This window comes from Sinohyriopsis cumingii, chromosome 5 (assembly GCF_028554795.1).
Source record: "Sinohyriopsis cumingii isolate HCF-2022 chromosome 5, ASM2855479v2, whole genome shotgun sequence".
Classification (NCBI taxonomy): Eukaryota; Metazoa; Mollusca; class Bivalvia; order Unionida; family Unionidae; genus Sinohyriopsis; species Sinohyriopsis cumingii.
The window spans coordinates 15,023,733-15,044,276 of record NC_142965.1 but is presented as its reverse complement, the minus strand read 5'-3'; the positions used below and the strand labels follow the sequence as shown (position 1 = coordinate 15,044,276).

The following is a 20,544-nucleotide window of genomic DNA, read 5'->3' as shown; positions in this document are numbered from 1 at the left end:
ACATACATAATAGAGATCCTCATCTACTGGTACAGTATGTACATAATAGAGATCCTTATCTGCTGGTACAGTACATACATAATAGAGATCCTTATCTGCTGGTACAGTATGTACATAATAGAGATCCTTATCTGCTGGTACAGTATGTACATAATAGAGATCCTTATCTACTGTTACAGTATGTACATAATAGAGATCCTTATCTGCTGGTACAGTACATAATAGAGATCCTTGTCTACTGGTACAGTACATATGTAATAGAGATCCTTACCTACTGGCACAGTATGTACATAAGAGATCCTTATCTGCTGGTACAGTACATACATAATAGAGATCCTTATCTGCTGATACAGTATGTACATAATAGAGATCCTTATTTGCTGGTACAGTACGTATGTAATAGAGATCCTTATCTACTGGTACAGTATGTACATAATAGAGATCCTTATCTACTGGTACAGTACATACATAATAGAGATCCTTGTCTACTGGTACAGTATGTATGTAATAGAGATCCTTATCTACTGGTACAATATGTACATAATAGAGATCCTTATCTACTGGCAAAGTATGTAATAGAGATCCTTATCTACTGGTACAGTATGTACATAATAGAGATCCTTATCTGCTGGTACAGTACATACATAATAGAGATCCTTGTCTACTGGTACAGTATGTATGTAATAGAGATCCTTATCTACTGGTACAATATGTACATAATAGAGATCCTTATCTACTGGCAAAGTATGTAATAGAGATCCTTATCTTACTGGCACAGTATGTACATAGTAAGAGATTCTTATCTACTGGTACAGTACATGCATAATAGAGATCCTTATCTACTGGTACAGTATGTACATAATAGAGATCCTTATCTACTGGTACAGTATGTACATAATAGAGATCCTTATCTACTGGTACAGTATGTACATAATAGAGATCCTTATCTACTGGTACAGTATGTACATAATAGAGATCCTTATCTACTGGTACAGTATGTACATAATAGAGATCCTTATCTACTGGTACAGTATGTACATAATAGAGATCCTTATCTGCTGGTACAGTATGTACATAGTAAGAGATTCTTATCTACTGGTACAGTATGTACATAATAGAGATCCTTATCTACTGGTACAGTATGTACATAATAGAGATCCTTATCTACTGGTACAGTATGTACATAGTAAGAGATTCTTATCTACTGGTACAGTATGTACATAATAGAGATCCTTATCTACTGGTACAGTATGTACATAATAGAGATCCTTGTCTACTGGTACAGTATGTATGTAATAGAGATCCTTATCTTACTGGTACAGTATGTACATAATAGAGATCCTTATCTTACTGGTACAGTATGTACATAGTAAGAGATTCTTATCTACTGGTACAGTATGTACATAGTAAGAGATTCTTATCTACTGGTACAGTATGTACATAATAGAGATCCTTATCTACTGGTACAGTACATAATAGAGATCCTTGTCTACTGGTACAGTACATAATAGAGATCCTTGTCTACTGGTACAGTACATAATAGAGATCCTTGTCTACTGGTACAGTACATAATAGAGATCCTTGTCTACTGGTACAGTACATAATAGAGATCCTTGTCTACTGGTACAGTACATAATAGAGATCCTTGTCTACTGGTACAGTACATAATAGAGATCCTTGTCTACTGGTACAGTACATAATAGAGATCCTTGTCTACTGGTACAGTATGTATGTAATAGAGATCCTTATCTACTGGTACAATATGTACATAATAGAGATCCTTATCTACTGGCAAAGTATGTAATAGAGATCCTTATCTTACTGGCACAGTATGTACATAGTAAGAGATTCTTATCTACTGGTACAGTACATGCATAATAGAGATCCTTATCTACTGGTACAGTACATAATAGAGATCCTTGTCTACTGGTACAGTACATACATAATAGAGATCCTTATCTACTGGTACAGTATGTACATAGTAAGAGATTCTTATCTACTGGTACAGTATGTACATAATAGAGATCCTTATCTACTGCCAAATATACTGATATATACAAACTTTACACTATTAGACATACTATGTTGCTGTGGTAGACTTGAACTTCCTCAGTATGGTAAATTTGGTTTCAAAACAGTTCAGGCTTTTGCCTGTTGGTTACTGGTACAGTATGTATGTAATAGAGATCCTTATCTACTGGTACAATATGTACATAATAGAGATCCTTATCTACTGGCAAAGTATGTAATAGAGATCCTTATCTTACTGGCACAGTATGTACATAGTAAGAGATTCTTATCTACTGGTACAGTACATGCATAATAGAGATCCTTATCTACTGGTACAGTACATAATAGAGATCCTTGTCTACTGGTACAGTACATACATAATAGAGATCCTTATCTACTGGTACAGTATGTACATAGTAAGAGATTCTTATCTACTGGTACAGTATGTACATAATAGAGATCCTTATCTACTGCCAAATATACTGATATATACAAACTTTACACTATTAGACATACTATGTTGCTGTGGTAGACTTGAACTTCCTCAGTATGGTAAATTTGGTTTCAAAACAGTTCAGGCTTTTGCCTGTTGGTTAATCATGGTGACTAAAATTGTTGCAAATTTTCAGCACCTTAGGAGGCACTTAAAGGTTGTCTTATTTTTCCTCACAATAGGAAATACTCTTTCACTGTCACTATTCCTGATCTCCAGCTGAGAAAGAAAGGTTATATTTAAAATAAAACCACAAACAATGCTTATGCATTGGTAGCTTGCAGGACTTGAGTCGGTGACTCAAAGTAATCCAGAGCTGAAATCAGCTGGGGGTGCTCCTCATTTTCCCAATACTTTATATGGTTTTAGCTAGCAGTGTGCTTTTTCTCATCATTTTGCCACATGCCCACAGGGGCTTACATCATTGCCTACAATTTATGTCATACATCTGCTATAATAATATTATATAGTACGTATATGACAGGTGAATTGTAAGCAACGATATGAGCCCCTGAGCACATTACCATTTCTAAAATTCATGGCACACTACTGTGCAAAAAAATAACGTACATCAATGTTTAAGGGCTAAATATAAGGCCAATTTTTGGTGTACTTCAATCTGTACACTTTTTGTGGAATACACGTCTTTTTCCTTGGAGGTAAAAACATTTTGGGGTGGGACATCACGCGGCATAATGCACCAGTGCTAGATATCACTATAAATAGCCACACTGCAGAAATTGTAGTGATATGACTGAAAATTTTTTAAAGCTGCGTTAAAAATCCAAAAAACAAAAACACTATTCAAAGTATAGATTATATACTTTACAGTGCTTGCTACATGGTAAACTGTAACAGTTGAATATAGTTCTAATATTGTGACTAGCAATACAAGACCATTATTGGTATCCGTGACCGCTGCTGCTATTTTGACTAAAACTTAATGGGATGAAAGTTATTTTATTCCTGATATAAACTGATTGAGAATTCAGGGGTTTGTGATTTTTTGTGTGCATGCAGCGCAACTCCATGAACAGCTATCAAGAGTCATGAAATTCACATCAAAATCATGAGGGTTGGCAGGTCTGGTAGCTTCCTGTGGGTCAGTGGTTGGCTTTCCTGGGTTCTTCCTCTGCCAGGTTTAATGACAACTATATAGGGCCAAACATGCAATGAAAAATGGAATTAAACGCAAGCAACAAAAACATATATACCTGAAAAACATTTGTTTCGAATTGCACGTGCATTATCATTTGTTTTACAGGTGACCATTAAGATACCCCAGAAGAATTCGTAGATGGCATCATGAAAAATAAACCATGGCATAATGAGGGCAAGGACATGGAACTATCACACTGATCTTACGGAAGATAACGGGATTGTTATGGAGATTCAGTTCCTCCATATTGAAATACAAAGAAATAAATGTTATCAAATTCAATTACAATTTAGAAAATTACTGTTCAATAATATAAACATCATTGTAAGATGCTTGTTTAAAATAATTCATTTGAGCGATTCATGAAATATATATATATACACCCTATCTGCACCTTGGCATATTGAGCAGATATTTCTGTGCTTTGGGTCTGTGAATTTCATTGGATGTGGTAGCAAGCTACTGCATTCAATTAAAATTAAGTTGTTCAAATTTGAACACTCTTCCTACATTTTCGAGACAAAGGGAGCACATAATTTGAATGGACTGATGAATAACCAGTTTTTTCACTGCTGGTCCATGTTTGTACAAATACATTTCTCTCAGATGCTCCTATAATGGCTTTGCTCTGGTACATAGTCACACTTTCGACGTTAAACTCACAAAATATTCTTTTTAAGTCAATTGCCACCACCATTTCAGGTCGATGTACAATGCACCACTGTTGCATGCTATTGGTAACCATAGTTGGCATTACATAATAGGGGAGGCAACTCATGAAATCTGATGGATGTTGCTAGGACAAAAAACTAAAATATGTTTGATCTGCCAAGTTGTAGATAGGATTATCATATCGGAACCCTGGCTTGCTAGGATGCTTCTGATATAATACATATTGGTGGTTGCTTAAAATAAATTGATTCATATTATTTTGTCATAGTTTTTTAAAAATGAAGTATGGGCCATTATCTGAATTAAAAATGATCATTTCCAGTTGGAGATTTCTGAAATACCAAGAGTTTAATTTCCTACCAGACTTGTGCTACATTTAGTTATGAATCAATAGCCTGAATTATAAAAGGGTCTCCGTTTACGACAAGTCAGTATCGACTTGGAAAGACTTTTTATTTTTTATACAAGCGACAATCATGGACTCCTGAGTAATTTAGTAATAAATGATTTTATTTTAATTTTATTTTGAGTGTGGTTTGTGGTATATTTGTCAAATCCTGCTGCTCGTCAAGTTCACATGCCCTTGCCATATCTGTCTGTGATCAAAGACCATTTTAAAAGAATGAGCTTACATTCAAATCAAATTTACTTGACCCAATGCATTTTAAAGGTGGTTTTTTCTCTGTTGGAGATGGCAGAATGCCTCAGTTCATATTCACAACCACCTAGCTTTTTATGAGTGACTTATAAATAAGATAATTTCTTGCATACAAGTTGAGTCAAACTGCAAACAAGAGCCCGATATGCCGTAGCATAATGCACCTGCAGATCGGTTCTGTTTTGTTTGTTTTCCTGATTACTCCAAACAAACTGCACAGACCCAGATCTGCCAGCACATTATGTGATGGCAGGTCTGGGTCCGTACAATTTACATTTGGAGTTGACTTATAAGTGGGTAGATATGGTAGTCTAATTAAACAGATGTGATAAAAGTTATTTCCAGCAAAAATATAAACATACTGATAAAATCTGTTGATAATAACCTTTATATTGTCTAGCTTAGATATATTAAACCTGACAGGAAATCATCCTGTTTGATTTCCCTGCCATAATGCTAGGACCACTGCATGTAGTTGTCATTAATGCTTGGGAAAAAGGCTTAGAGTTTGCTGAGATGCTACCTAAGGGAAGTAATTTGGAAAAAATCTATTCTAATGAATCGTATAAGCCAATTCATGAAAATCTCTGACAGAGTTATCTATCCTGTAGTTGATATCATCATGCTGTAGAATTAAGCAGGGCCAAAAGCTACCATAGCAACAACAAAAAGATAACACTGTCTTGATTTTATTTTATTTTGCTATTGAAAGAAAGCCATTTTCGGAAATAAAACTGCTTAATACATTTAATCAGTATTATATGTACATGTTTATATGAAATGAGAGTTGTGTGTTCATAGAAGACGCATTTCATTTTTAGAAACATTATTATAAACTCACCGTGTATCAATCAAGATCACATAATATATTGTATGTTCTATAATGCCAGAGTTTTGAAGATTTATAATTTTGGAAACTTTCATAAATTCTTATCATGTGCATGAGCACTCAAATGAAATCCATTTTTCCCATCATAGATCTATATTTTTGTTTATTATATGGATGACTCCAAGTTACATAAAATTTATTTTCCCAATCACAGATAATACAATATTTGTATCTATATTTAACCAGGATAATTATCTAAAGAGGAATTAAAATGATAGATTTATTAGCTGCAGTACTTATCAAACTTATGGTGTATTTGCATGATCTTTATTTACCGCAATACTGAAAAGTTCAACAGACGGTAATGGCTAGTATGTAGTCCCCATCTCATGGCTAGTATACATGTCCCCATGTCATGGCTAGTATATATCATGCCCCCATGTCATGGCTAGTATGTATCATGTCCCCATGTCATGGCTAGTATGTATCATGTCCCCATGTCATGGCTAGTATGTATTATGTCCCCATGTCACGGCTGGTATGTATTATGTCCCCATGTCATGGCTAGTATGTATCATGTCCCCATGTCATTGCTAGTATGTATTATGTCCCCATGTCATGGCTAGTATGTATTATGTCCCCATGTCATGGCTAGTATGTATGTCCCCATGCCATGGCTAGTATGTATGTCTCCATGTCATGGCTAGTATATATGTCCCCATGCCATGGCTAGTGCATGTCCCCATCTCAGCACACTGTACCATGTATACTCACTTCTAAGTTGAGTCATACTGCAACGAACAAAAACCCTGATCTACAGTAGCATAATGTGCCTGCAGATCAGGGCATGTACTGGTTTTCTACTGATTACTCAAAACAAACTGCAGAGACCCAAATCTGTTGGTACATTATGCGATGGCTGATCAGCGTCTGTGCATTTTGCCATAGGACTCGTCTTATAAGCAAATATTTACCGTAGATCCCAATGGCTAGTGTATATCATGTCCCCAGCTCAACACATTGTAGACACCAGTTTGCTGGTGTGTTGGTATATGTTAGTGGCTTGTGTATATTGTCCCCCAATTTGATATACACATATGTATTTTGAACATGTCTTTAGTATTATAAACAATAAGTTCTACTATAATCCATTAGTAACACATATATATATTACATTTAGTGATATCTTTTCTTAAATACTGTGACCACTCCGGTGGATTAAGTGTTTAGAGCATCTTCTGTTGTGAGAGGTCACATGGGTTCAAAACCCTGGCCGAGTCATACCAGAGACTTATAAAAATGGTACAAGCAGCTGCCTCTCTAGATGTTCAGCATTAAGAGGTTAGTGATAGAACTGGTCGGCCTGGTGTCAGGATAATATGACTGGGTGGGACAGGATGCCACATGTCTGCGGCATGATGCCCCAAGTGCTAGACCTCACTAAAAACTGTCACACTGCAGACTTTGTAACGATATGACTCAGATTGTTAAAGCTATGTTAAAAGCAGTGAAACACAAATGCTTAAATACTGTAAAACTTTCTGTAGTATTGGAAACTTTTCTGAAATTGTCATGTTCTTGATTTTGGTGGGTGCAAGTTTCCATGTGGTGTTGAGCTCGTATGGTAAAGTTTTGAATAAGGTCAGAATAAAGATATATAGACTGTGGTTCAGCTTCATTTATAAATTGATATACAAGATCTACCTTGTGAAAATCGATCTTTCATACATTGTAAACCATTGTAGTTCTGTAAACAATGCTTTTGATATACAATCAATAGATGCATAACAAAATGCATGCTGCCTATTTCTAAAATTCACATCAAGTCAAGCTTAGATTTGGCAGTTCACCATATAATTGAAGAATAATCCATTGTTGGAAGAATATGGCTTGTGGTATAGACTGAGTTACTGTTGTTAAATATTTCTTGGTTCTACCGAGTGAGACAATTTGAATGTTGGTATTTTACAATTATTGCCAAGATGGTCATTTTCAAACTAACATTTGTATTGTAAGAAATAATTTTGTTTACTTTCATTAATTACCATCCTAGTGTTTTCTGCACAACTGTAAACTTAAATTAGGCCAGAGCCTAATCTTTTTTGGATAACTTCAGTATGAGAACTAGATGTATACAGGGTTGCATCATCTGTAAACAAATCTGTATATGTGACTTTATTACATAATGAGAAGTCAATTACATAAATAAGAGAAGCAGGGATCGTCCTGGGCTTTGCCAATGTCGCAAATTGCGATTTTTTTTTCCTTATTGGCGACAAAAATATCCCATCTGGCAATTTTTTTGGCGACATACTTTTTGGTTATTTAATTTGTACATACAGTCATGGATTTGGACTGAATAAATTTAAAGCCAGAACGAAAGGAAGCCATAAACTTGACTAAGCTATGCATTGGAATCAATCTGTTACACAAACGATCCTTTGTTCTTATTGACAACCCTATCTTTACAGTGCATTGTTACATCATAATCTGCTTATGCAGACATCTGGGCTGAGTACTGTATGCTGCGATACAGTCAATCATGCTACCGCACTATACCTACAACTGACCGACTTCTGAAGACGTGAATAGAACAGATACAATTAATTGTATGGCTAATCCTTCTGTTTTTTTTTTATACAGATACCAATACAATAGTTTTGCTGAACCTTCATAGAAAACTGATAACCTTTGAACTACCGACTACTGTGTATAAATACAAAGCAAATGGAAAAAATCTCAATCACAATTACATCTGTCGCTAGCTACGATGTCGTAGCCTCAACTTCCACGAGGTACGAGTAAGGGTACTAATATTAGTACTAATCTGTCGCCAGTGCAGCATTTTACTCATTGATCTTTTTCTTTTGCCATCAGTCCCGTGTTACGGCTGCAGAGACTTAAACTCCGCAACAAGAAATAGCCAAAAAAAAAAAAAAAAAAAAACAGTTTTGCATAATTAATAATAATTATTTATTTCTCAAAATACAGGAGTGAAAGAATCCCTAAATTGGGTGTGAATTTACGCTTATATATACGGTCCAATATTGCCAGGTGTTGACTTGTGTAAGTTTCATTCGTGGGAATGGAGATCCTATTTTTCTTGTCGAGAAAATTTATACAGCATTCAGTGATCATTCTTGGGATTTAGGAAGCAATTCTACAAGCTTTGTGAAGCTAGCCATAAGGGGGGGGGGGGGGGGGGCTGCTGAGAGACTACTGGTGTCACCTGTCAGCACTGAGGACTGTGAACGTGGATTCAGTAAGATGAACCTCATAAAAACTGACATCAGAAATAAGCTCTGCATCTCATCTCTCGAGAATTTAATGAGAATCAGCATGTACAGATGTGAAAAATTAGACTTTGAAACTGCGTTCAACAAGTGGGCAGCCCTAAAATCGCGACGGATCTTCATGTAACACTTTGTAACATTTTGTTAATGCTTGTTGTAATTAAAGTATTAACTAATCCATCTTTTGTAATTTTCATTGCCTGTTACATTAATAGACTAAATTAACACTTGGAAAAATGTACACTACTTTTTTTGGCGACACTTTTTGAAAATTGGCGACAAAATATTGAGGTTGGCTATTATTTTGGCGACAGCTTTTTAAAAGCCAGGACCATCCCTGGAGAAGGCCTAAAACAGAGCCTTGAGGGACTCCAGAATGTACAGTCTGAGTTTGATTTAATATTGTCATTAGTTACTTGTTGAATTAGGTATGATCCAGACGAGTTTAAAGAAGAAATATCAAACCTGCAGTGTCCACAGATCATCATATATATGACTGTTATACCTGATATACAGTTATATCTCTGATTAGTTTGTGTTGTATACATGGTATAAGACAGTGATAAGTGATATATAATATAGTTTGTGTTGTGAAATATTACACTTTAAAAATCAGGTAAGCAGTGCCTTAAGATGATAGATTAATAGATAAGCTGATGGTTTGTAAAAACATTTAGGTTATAAATAAAATCATCTTTGGCATGAAAATATATATTTGTGTGACTTTTCAACACCATTTTGCCAGTGGCATTTCTTTTAAAACTTCAAATGCAATTTTGCATGCATTATATTTAAACTGGAATACAATATTTGAAGAATTTATCACGTCTTCATGTTATTTTTTATGTTGAAATTGAAGTTTTGCCAAGTTCTTTTCTAGTTTACTAGATGTGGAAGATACCACTTTTGATTAATCAGCTCCTGGTGAAACAATAATGTCTTTCATTCAGATGGTATATGTATTCTCCCATAGTTATGTTAGGCATCTGTATTTCCAGTACTCTGACATAATTATGCTGTCAGTAGAAGCCATACACTATACTGCCATCTAATGAGAATTATTGTGCTGTCCCTGGAAACCTTAGACTATCCTGCCATCTAGTGAAAATTATTGTGCTGTCCATGGAAACCTTAGACTATCTTGCCAGAGTGAGTTAGAAAGCAGTCCCTTGAAGCCTGATGCTATACTGCCATATAGTGAGAATTAGAAAGCAGTCTATAGAAGCCTGATACTATACTGCCATATAGTGAGAATTAGACAGCAGTCCATAGAAGCCTGATACTATACTGCCATAGAAAGCAGTCCATAGAAGCCTGTTACTATACTGCCATATAGTGAGAATCAGAAAGCAGTCCATAGAAGCCTGATACTATACTGCCATATAGTGAGAATTGGAAAGCAGGCCATAGAAGCCTGATACTGTACTGCCATATAGAGAAAATTGGAAAGCAGTCCATAGAAGCCTGATACTATACTGCCATATAGTGAGAATTGGAAAGCGGTCCATAGAGAAACCTGATACCATACTGCCCTATAGTGAGAATTGGAAAGCAGTCCATAGAAGCCTGATACCATACTGCCCTATAGTGAGAATTGGAAAGCAGTCCATAGAAGCCTGATACCATACTGCCCTATAGTGAGAATTGGAAAGCAGTCCGTAGAAGCCTGATACCATACTGCCCTATAGTGAGAATTGGAAAGCAGTCCGTAGAAGCCTGATACCATACTGCCATATAGTGAGAATTGGAAAGCAGTCCATAGAAGCCTGATACTATACTGCCATAGAAAGCAGTCCATAGAAGCCTGTTACTATACTGCCATATAGTGGGCATACAAAGAAGTATATCATGTATATAATTTCACTGCTATATACTTAAATGAGATCCATTACCATCTGGACATTTTAACAGTAACAGTTTTACAGTAAAGGGCATTATAGTGAGGGAGTACTTTCTATACTTCATCAGTAATGCATTTCTCTTGTTCAGAGTCTTACAGTATTGATGGTGTACACCATGACAGACAGATCTAAAAATTTCCATAATCAGATTGGTAATATAACTGCAAGGCAAATGAATTGTGAGAACTTAAAGAAGAAAATGGCAATACATTGTTTGCTGAATTGTGAGAACTTAAAGAAGAAAATGGCAATACATTGTTTGCTGAATTGTGAGAACTTAAAGAAGAAAATGGCAATACATTGTTTGCTGAATTGTGAGAACTTAAAGAAGAAAATGGCAATACATTGTTTGCTGAATTGTGAGAACTTAAAGAAGAAAATGGCAATACATTGTTTGCTGAATTGCGAGAACTTAAAGAAGAAAATGGCAATACATTGTATGCATTGCTTTCTTGTTGGTATGATACATTGTCACAAAATCTTTTTCTTGTTGGCAACTGTTTACACATCTGGCATCTTTGGCTTGACATGAATGGTTGTTAAAACTGAATTTGTATGGTTAAGAAAGCTTTCTAAGTTCTGACATTAAAAGTAGTTTTACAAATCTGTGTTTAAAATATGGGCAAAACCTAGAAAACCCCAAATGGCCGATTCCCAACATGGTTCATTTTCAGATGACAATTTTCTTCAGGAAATAGTGGCTCATTATAGTGCTGATGATAATTTTATGAGGCATATCAGATTATTGGAGCTGGGAAAGTGTTATTAGATATACAATTTAGTGATTTAGTGCCTGAAAATAGTGTTAAATACAAGTCTGATGTACATACTAGATGGACAAAAATAGACAGCATAACGGTAAGTCCCCTTGTTGGCGTTATTTTTAAATGTGGACAAGGCAGAATATTAAGCTTAATTACAGACAATTTAAAAATAGAATACAGTTTTCATTCCTTTTCTCAAATAGTTTAGCCCTGCTGGATCTTATGTTTCAAAGCTATATAGTCCTAAAAGGATTAAGAAAAACTGAATAAACATGAATCTGAAACGAAATTTAAAAATGAAAATATTTATTTCATAAAAATACCTCTGAACAAACAGGCTGTTGTATTGTTGGATTTGAAACCCTAATGCAGCATTATGTGAGAGATAAGAAATCTGGTAAAATAGCAGAGATTATGTCGATGAAAATTCTTATTTTGGAGCGGAGATACCCAATACCGCTGGGCTGTGGAAAATTGTATCTAACCCCAACACAGTTTCTCTAAATTGTTCAAGCTGGCCAACTAACTGCATTGGCCGCTACAGACTGTAGACTGAGTTTTCTTAAAAACAATTTTGTTTAGCACTTAACACTACTAATACTTAGCACACTTCAACACAAGGTCGTCTACAGGATCGAGTGCGAGTTCTGGAGTGGTACTGAAAAACTACCGAGCCGTTGTGTCAAGGGAGATCACTCACATACTTACCCCTCAAAGTGGGACGGGATAACGTATCAGCACAGTCACTTTCGTCTTGGATAAAGTGGGCTATTCGTTCAGCATATCGTGAAATAACCCCAAATCAAATGAATTTGCTGCGCATATCTCTTTACGAAGTTAGTGCAGTCGCCACAATCATTGCATTTGAGAGAAACTGTTCTCAAACTGATATTATCTATGCCTTGTGATGGAGATCAAGTCCACGTTCTCCAACATTTATCTTGGAGATATTTAATCCCTAAATGCCTCAGCGGAGACCACTCCGGTGGCTTAGTGGTAGAGCGTCCGCCTCGGATGCGGGAGGTCGCGGGTTCGAACCCCGGCTGAGTCATACCAAAGACTTTTAAAAATGGTACTAACAGCTGCCTCGCTTGGCGTTCAGCATTAAGAGTTTGGTGTTAGGACTGGCCGGCCTGGTGTCAGGATAATGTGACTGGGTGGGACATCATGCTATATGTCTGCGGCATGATGCCCTAGTGCTAAACATCACTATAAACTGTCACACTGCAGACACCATAGCGATATGACTGAACAATTGTTAAAGCTACGTTAACAACCTAAATCACACACACACACACACACACACACACACACACCTCTCAGCGTGGTGGGACTTTTAGCCATGGTGCTACAGGTTAATTGCCCGGGTCGTTCGACAGCTTCATAAGGACGCGGCTTCACGACTTCCGCTGTATCTGCGAGGGGGGTTCCGTTTCGAAGCCGCTTCCCGACATATGGAGTCTGTTATCCAGTCGGGTTATCTAGAAGCTCTCTTATACCTTAGAAGATGTAAACCCATCCTCCTATATTAACTGTTCTAAGGTATTGTTATCTGGTAACGTATTTGAAGAAGAAACCGATTTTGTCCTGTTAAATATCTTTCTGCAGTAATATTTTCCCGATCATAATACACATACCCCCCCACCTCCCGCCAGTTACCTCCATATAGAAAGCGTGCCTTCTGCTCCAGTATTAACTAAAGTATTCATGGAACTTGGCGCCGTTCTTGTTATTAAAGGGCGATAACCCGAACTAACTGCCACCTTTGTGGGCAGATAACTTCTAGCTTTGTAGCTTACAATGTATAGTTTGGGAGGGCTGGTTTTGATAGTTAGTAGTAGTTCTTCTATGGTATCATGATCGGGTAAGTGTTATTGAAGAAATATATTCTACTAGAAAATTGGTTTTTGGTAAGTCCATGAGATAAACTTGGAGACCATCGTCTTGTGTTTTACAGTAATTAACTAAGAAAACACACTGACTAGACAAGCTCAGCTGACATTAACTCTACTGACTTCCCCACAAAGAAACCGTAAATTTGACCTGGCCACCTTTTTAGGGAGCATAGTGGGCAACATCTTTATTTATGTCTGACAAAGAAACAATCTGTAAACTAGACCTCATGAACCGTGAATTTTACTTTATTTGGCAGTGTGTGTAGCTAAATCAAGATATTGGAGACGCAAAACAATTTTTCTCACTATTTGTGCAAACAATTAAGGATTCAACATATCAACAAAGTGATACTAACAAGTCACATAAACGTGTGATATCATAGCATGCATAAAACAGAAACAGAACAGGAAAATGCCTCATGTGGATTATCATATTTTATTAGGAAGTTGCTTGCTAAATTTAGATGCTGAGCACATGCGTTGAAAATAGAGACCGGTGGACATAGCAGGATTGAGAGAAATAATAGGTCTTGTAAGGTATGCAGGAAAAATAATGTGGATTTGGTAGAAGATGCACCGATTATAGGAAATTGTGTATGTAATAATCGGTGCATTATTTTATAAAGATGTTACTACCTCTAAGTATATTACTCACCATTCGTTCGAGTTATCAAAGATTCGAGTTATCAAAGATTGTCTAGGACGAATAGCCGAATTGATGTATTAAGAATGATTTATAATAATTATTATATTACTTTGACTCATGAGGGATGAACAATTTTAACAGATGGATAGATAATAAACTTCATTAAAGTATTTCTTTCTTAAATGGTCATAAGCTAAAAAAAAAAAACAACAAATGGAATTCATCTTCTACCAAATCCACATTATTTTTCCTGGGTGTAATGAAATTAAATATTATATTACTTTGACTCATGAGGGATGAACAATTTTAACAGACGGATAACACCCATATTTAATTTCATTACACCATGGCGCACTTTATATTTACTTGTGTTGTATTTTGTTGTTGTATGGTTTAACGCCATTTTTCAGCACAAGATAGGCTATACATGGCGGCCAGTATAATTGGTGGAGGAAGAACCCTGGAAAACCCCGGGAAGAACCACCGACCCACGAGAAGCTACTGGCAGGCTTTCTCACATACCCACGTTAGCCGAGCCTGAGACTCGAACTCATGCAGACAGAGGTGAGATGGCAGTGATCCGTAACGGTGAGCGCTTTAGACCACTCGACCACTCGGGGTCCCTGCTTGTATTTTGTAATATGGGCCGGTGGCCTAAATTACTGAATAAAGTACACTAATGTGACATTAGCTTTAGTTCTGTCACAACCTTTTGCTAGCTTAACCAGATCGGACGTCAGTAAGTTGAAAACACGTATTAGAGCAGGGAAGGTCATGAACTCAGAAGTTCGGTGTCGTGAATTCTCGACAGCCAGCCTTTTGGACCAAGAAAGCATGGTGTAAGATCTTGTAATTCGGCAGTAAAAGTTTGCCTCATTTATATGTAAAACCCATGTTTGTTGAGGACGGTAGGCGTATTACGGGCTACAGACTCGATATAAGCAGTTCCTTTCCTTATGGTGCACATTTTTCTGTTAAAATATCATCGTCGTCTTAGAAAATATACATGCTTTATATCATCCTCTTGTAAAGTAAATGGCTTTTAGCAACCTCTTTCCCAACTGGGATTTTTATATGCAATAGAGAATTGAGACTGAAGGTTGCTTTTAACTATTTTCTTGAAATCTATTACACTGGACGTGCTGTTTTGGTTTAAATCTACAGTTATCAATTAACGAATGGCACGATACATTGAATGATGTCCAGATTGTACAGCATATTCAGGCATTAATCACCTGACCAACAAAGAAACACGAGAGCCACATGACTGGCTCACAAAGGCAACCCACATGCATTTTATTATATATCGACGCACCCTGATATCACTTAACCCACGTGAACGTTTTCCCAGGACCCAGGTGTAACAATTTGATATTCTCTAAGTATTACACGTAACTCTGCTACAACCACATAAACAAAGTTTGGTGAAAAATGTTAAACTTTTCACTTTAATGGACATTTTATTCAGTCTAACTTTTGACCCCATTCCAAGGACCCTGGTGAGAGTGCTACAAATAGTACTTCTGTCCCTAGGTTACCACATGGGGAGATAACTACCTCTCGTCCAGGAGCAGCAGAGAGTATGAGCCCACCAACCACTTCGTTAAACAGGACCATCTATCGAAAACATTTCTGATAGAAGTTCTTATTTCACAAAATAACCCTTCTATCCAGAAACTATGATGACTAAATCCTCTTTTCTGGCTAGAAGGGTTATTTCGAGAGCGATAACTCACTATAAAAAATGTTTCTTTGCGGGGTGACGTCGACGACGACGTTGGTGGCTCAGTCTCTCTGTTGCTATCATGTAAAATATTTTAGGATTTTTAGTTAAAAAATGTATCTAACCCAACTCGATATCGTGTCCGAGGATCATGTAAATTTATCGTCACAAACCCGTGTGGTTTTCGTTGAGCATGACTAAAGAAATTTTTAAATTTATTTATGTCCATGTCACCGCTGCACCAAGTCTGATGAATATTTCGTAACGTGTGTACGTCAACTCCGTTGAACACTGCAAGGATGTTACAATTGTCTCTGATCACTTTCGGAATTTGTGTATAACGTTGTGTCACATAAATGACATCAGTGTTTTTATGCCGCCCACGGGAAAATATTCTCGCCGGGTTTGTTTGTTTATCCAACATCACGTCGTCGTACACAACTAGATTGTTAATTGATCCATCGATGTCATCAATGCCAGGTGCATCATTGACATCAGTTATGAATTCAACTACGTTTTCATCATTCTCACTGATTGCTTTTGCACTCTCGTTAAAATCTTTTAGCACTTGATAACACCGCTGATCGTCCACAGACGGGGCTATCAAATATAATTTATCCCACTTCATCCACTTCATTATCAAATTAAGTAACAACTGTGTCTTACCCGACCCAGATGGACCTATGATAATCATTCGGATAGAATTCGATAGCACTGAGTTATGTTTGATTGGTTCTCGTCGCTTTGTCGCGGAAAAGTCAGTGATCTCCATTTGAAATGTCTTTGACATTAGATATATCATAAAATAAATATGGATTTATATTGTGTGAAATGCCGAGCACGTACCCCAACTACGGATACAACAACAATTACAACAAAAAATAATCGACAAGCGCTTACAGGCAAGTGTGAACGATGCGGCACAAAAAAATTTAGATTTATTTTAAAAAAAGCCGAGGTGATATCGCAGCCAAGTTAGGAAAATTACCAGGAGCTCCGTGGGCTAAATACCCAGGAGAAAAACATCTTCCAGGATATAATTACTGTGGTCCAGGAACCCGACTTGATATCAGACTTGATGCTCAGGATCAACCAAAACCCGGTGAGTATCCGATAAACGCTATTGATAGCGCGTGCCATGCTCATGATGTAGCTTAGCGAAGCAAAGATTTGCAACAGCGCCATCTCGCGGACGTGAAATTAATTCATGCGTTAAATGCCATCCCTGATAAATCTTTCAAGGAAAAGTTAGCATCCTGGTTGATAAAATCCGCAATGAAAGGTAAATTAGCGTTAGGTACTGGTATATAATGGAGTCGATTTATTATTCCCCAGGCGGATACTGGAGAGGTAACACAGCAATTAGTAAACTCGCTGAAGCAGCAAAGGTTACGGCGGTTACTGCCAAAAATTGGTTATCCCGACAGGCAATATGGCAAATTTATCTACCGCGCCCCAAACAAATTCACTTCGCGCATTTCGATGTTAGTGTACCAAATGAGGTTCATCAGGCTGATATATTATTTCTGCCACATGATACTATCCGAAGACGCACATACAAGTACGCGTTAACCATAGTTGATGTTGCCAGTAGATGCAAAGATGCGGAACCGTTAACAACTAAAACAGCATCTGAGGTTGCTTCTGCGTTTGAAAGAATTTATCGGCGAGGACCTCTGCGATGGCCAAACTTATTACAAGTTGATCCTGGCAAAGAATTTCAAGGTGCAGTATCATCGTTGATGAAACAACATAACGTCACCATACGACGAGGACACACTGAAATTCACCGTGATCATGCAATTGTTGAGCGATTCAATGGAACACTTGCTGAGCGGTTATTTGGATATCAATACGCGAAAGAATTCATTCAAGATGCGAGATCGCGCGAATGGGTTGCAAGATTACCAAGCGTGATAGCTGCGCTAAATAATGAAATAACTCGAACAACCAACATGAAACCTTCCATCGCGATCACAAAAAAATATATACAAATACAACGAAATAATATTTCAACACAGCCAGTGTTGGGTAGTGTCACAGTTAGATATTTATACGAACCAGGCGAACTTGAAGGTGGTAAACGAAGAGCGACTGATCTCATTTGGAGTGTTACCACACATAAGATATCCACCGTGACAAGATCCACTGGCAGACCAGTAATCTACAGGTTGGATTCAACTGCTCCTCAACGCGGATTCACACGTGAGCAACTTCAGGTAATTCCCGAGGACACACAATTGCCGCCAAAATCACTGAAGTGACTTAACTAGCACTGGCCCCCCGACGTCGATTACACTCAAGACAGGTCAACATGACATTATCACGTGTATGACCGCGACTGTTATCTTTTCTGTCTACGGTAAATTGTCTTGAATTTTTATTCGAATACTGCCATAGCATTATGCAGTTACAGCTCGCGCAGTGATTATTCTGTTGTTGTTTCAGCGCAACAAGGAAGTCATCGTCAAGATCAAAATCGCGATTATTTTTTTTGTCACTCTGTTTGTAACCGGTGAGTTTTTTTCTTATTACATCACCATCGGTGATGCTGTTGTTTTCATCGCTATCAGCGTTTGAATGAAAATCCGAAGGATTTTTCAAGACAATTCTTCGCAGTTGAGATATTCTTCTGACTCTGGACACCGCTAAGTAGACTAAGTTTGACCATTCGATTCGATCATCAATGATCCAGACAGTTGTATCTGAAATAGTCAGTCCTTGAGAACAATGAATTGTCATAGCGTATCCTAGCGTCCACGGGGATTTATTCATCGCTAGTGCATCCTCGACAGCATCGATGTCAACTAACACAATATCATTCAATACTAAATTCTGTTTCTCTGTCTTTCCTGGAATATCAACATCTATATTTTGTAACCGCGTATCAGCTGGTCTATAACATAACGGCGTTGGCAGCATTGGAAACTTTTTTTGTTGCAACCGAAATAGCTCTTGTTGAAGTGTGTCTCTGACTATCTTTCTACTTGCCACTATCAAATCGTCTGGTTTCCACACTCGTAAAAAGTCACTCATCGAAGTTTCAGGAATCATCTCGCGCATGATTTCACATTGAATTTTATTCGGTTGTAGCCTGATTAGTGTTTTAAATTCTTTCAGCGCTGCATCAAGTGCTCGGTAATCATCAGACACTTCTTCGTGATAATCAACAAAATTCCTCAGCCAATCATGCGGAGATGCACCGACAAACGGAGGTGGTTGACCGTGATCGCCGCACATAATCACTGCAGTATTTTTCGTTAACAGCCAATCAAGAAATGTTTTTAACGTTTCAGCGGTACCGTACATATCTCATCCCAAATTATTATATCATTGATATATTTTGTTCCCATTCGATCTGGCGTCCACGTACCGCCGCTGTATTTGAAAAAGCTGTGATAAGTACAAGAACTGACTCCTCGTTGTTTCATCTCTCTGGCAAGTCTGTGTGTAGGTGTTAGCACAATCATATCTGAATTTCGAAATAATTCAATCGCTCGAGTTGTTTTACCAGACCCGCCCGGCCCGTTCAAATAAACAGTTTTGTGTCTGGTGATTGGATCATCCACAGATGGTGAGGAAGATATTTCTGGCATCGTTGATTTATAATAATCATCCTCTGTTGCAACATCAGCGGATTCACAATACTCGTGTAACATCTCCGCTTTTATTCTCCACGAACTCCATTCATCTCCGCCGCAGAATTTCATTATACCGGTCAGTGATTCTGAATATTTTTTATTGATATAAAATGAATCCGTGGCAACTCTGACTGCGTTACCAGTATGGTATGGGCCAGGAAATCGATTTACCATCGATAACAAATTTATAGAAACATAAGCCAGCACTGAAGATCTCAAATGTGTGTATTGAGGCGATTCTCCGTCGATATAACTTACAATTGTGCCCAACTTTTTCCCGTCGGACAAGAACACATCCTCCCTGTTAAAAAATATGTCTCTGGCAACCGCGTCGGCGATTATAAAATCCAATTCAGCTTCATCGATAATCAACCGCGAGTGATGCATTTTATGATCAAATGCTGCACCCTGAGTAAATTTACCGATTATTCTTCGTCCAAGATCTTTCGCTGTGATTTCACTGTTTTTGAGTTTAAAATTGAGAATTTTAGGAGCCTCACTGACAATGACATCCATCGGGGTATTTGGACACTCTCGTGCATACTCGCCGATAACTTCTTCGAGGGTAACATGCTCGGGTGTTGGCAACCAAACTGATGTCTGCGGTCGATAACATATGATTGCTTCGCTGACAGTCAACGATACCAGTATACCGCTGTCACGCATGTATCGCAATAACACTATTGGTACCCAGCACTTTTCGACGAAATGTCTGCCAAACCAAACATAACAAATCGGATGAAGTCCCGTGGCGAATTCAAACGAAGTCACACGAGCAAATCCTGTCAGGTCAGCATCGGGTAAAACGCCGTTTGCGGCGACTCGTGTCATCGAGTTCGTGGGATGTCCAAACCGCGCAA

General features: G+C 37.6%; 1 protein-coding gene and 1 non-coding gene across 2 annotated transcripts in view; both read left to right on the top strand.

Annotated features, from left to right (window-relative positions):
• The window catches only part of LOC149798685 (aldehyde dehydrogenase 1A1-like), a 56,321-nt gene extending 46,387 nt beyond the window's left edge, over nt 1-9,934 (top strand). The window contains exon 14 of the mRNA XM_089957524.1: nt 3,768-9,934. Within this exon, the coding sequence (XP_089813650.1) occupies nt 3,768-3,800 (33 nt within the window). The 3' untranslated portion in view covers nt 3,801-9,934. The remainder of the gene's footprint in view (nt 1-3,767) is intronic.
• A 2,820-nt stretch (nt 9,935-12,754) lies between these two features.
• Trnap-cgg (transfer RNA proline (anticodon CGG)) lies at nt 12,755-12,830 on the top strand. The gene has a single exon. It is a non-coding gene; the product is annotated as a tRNA-Pro (tRNA).
• Nucleotides 12,831-20,544: the final 7,714 nt, after the last annotated feature.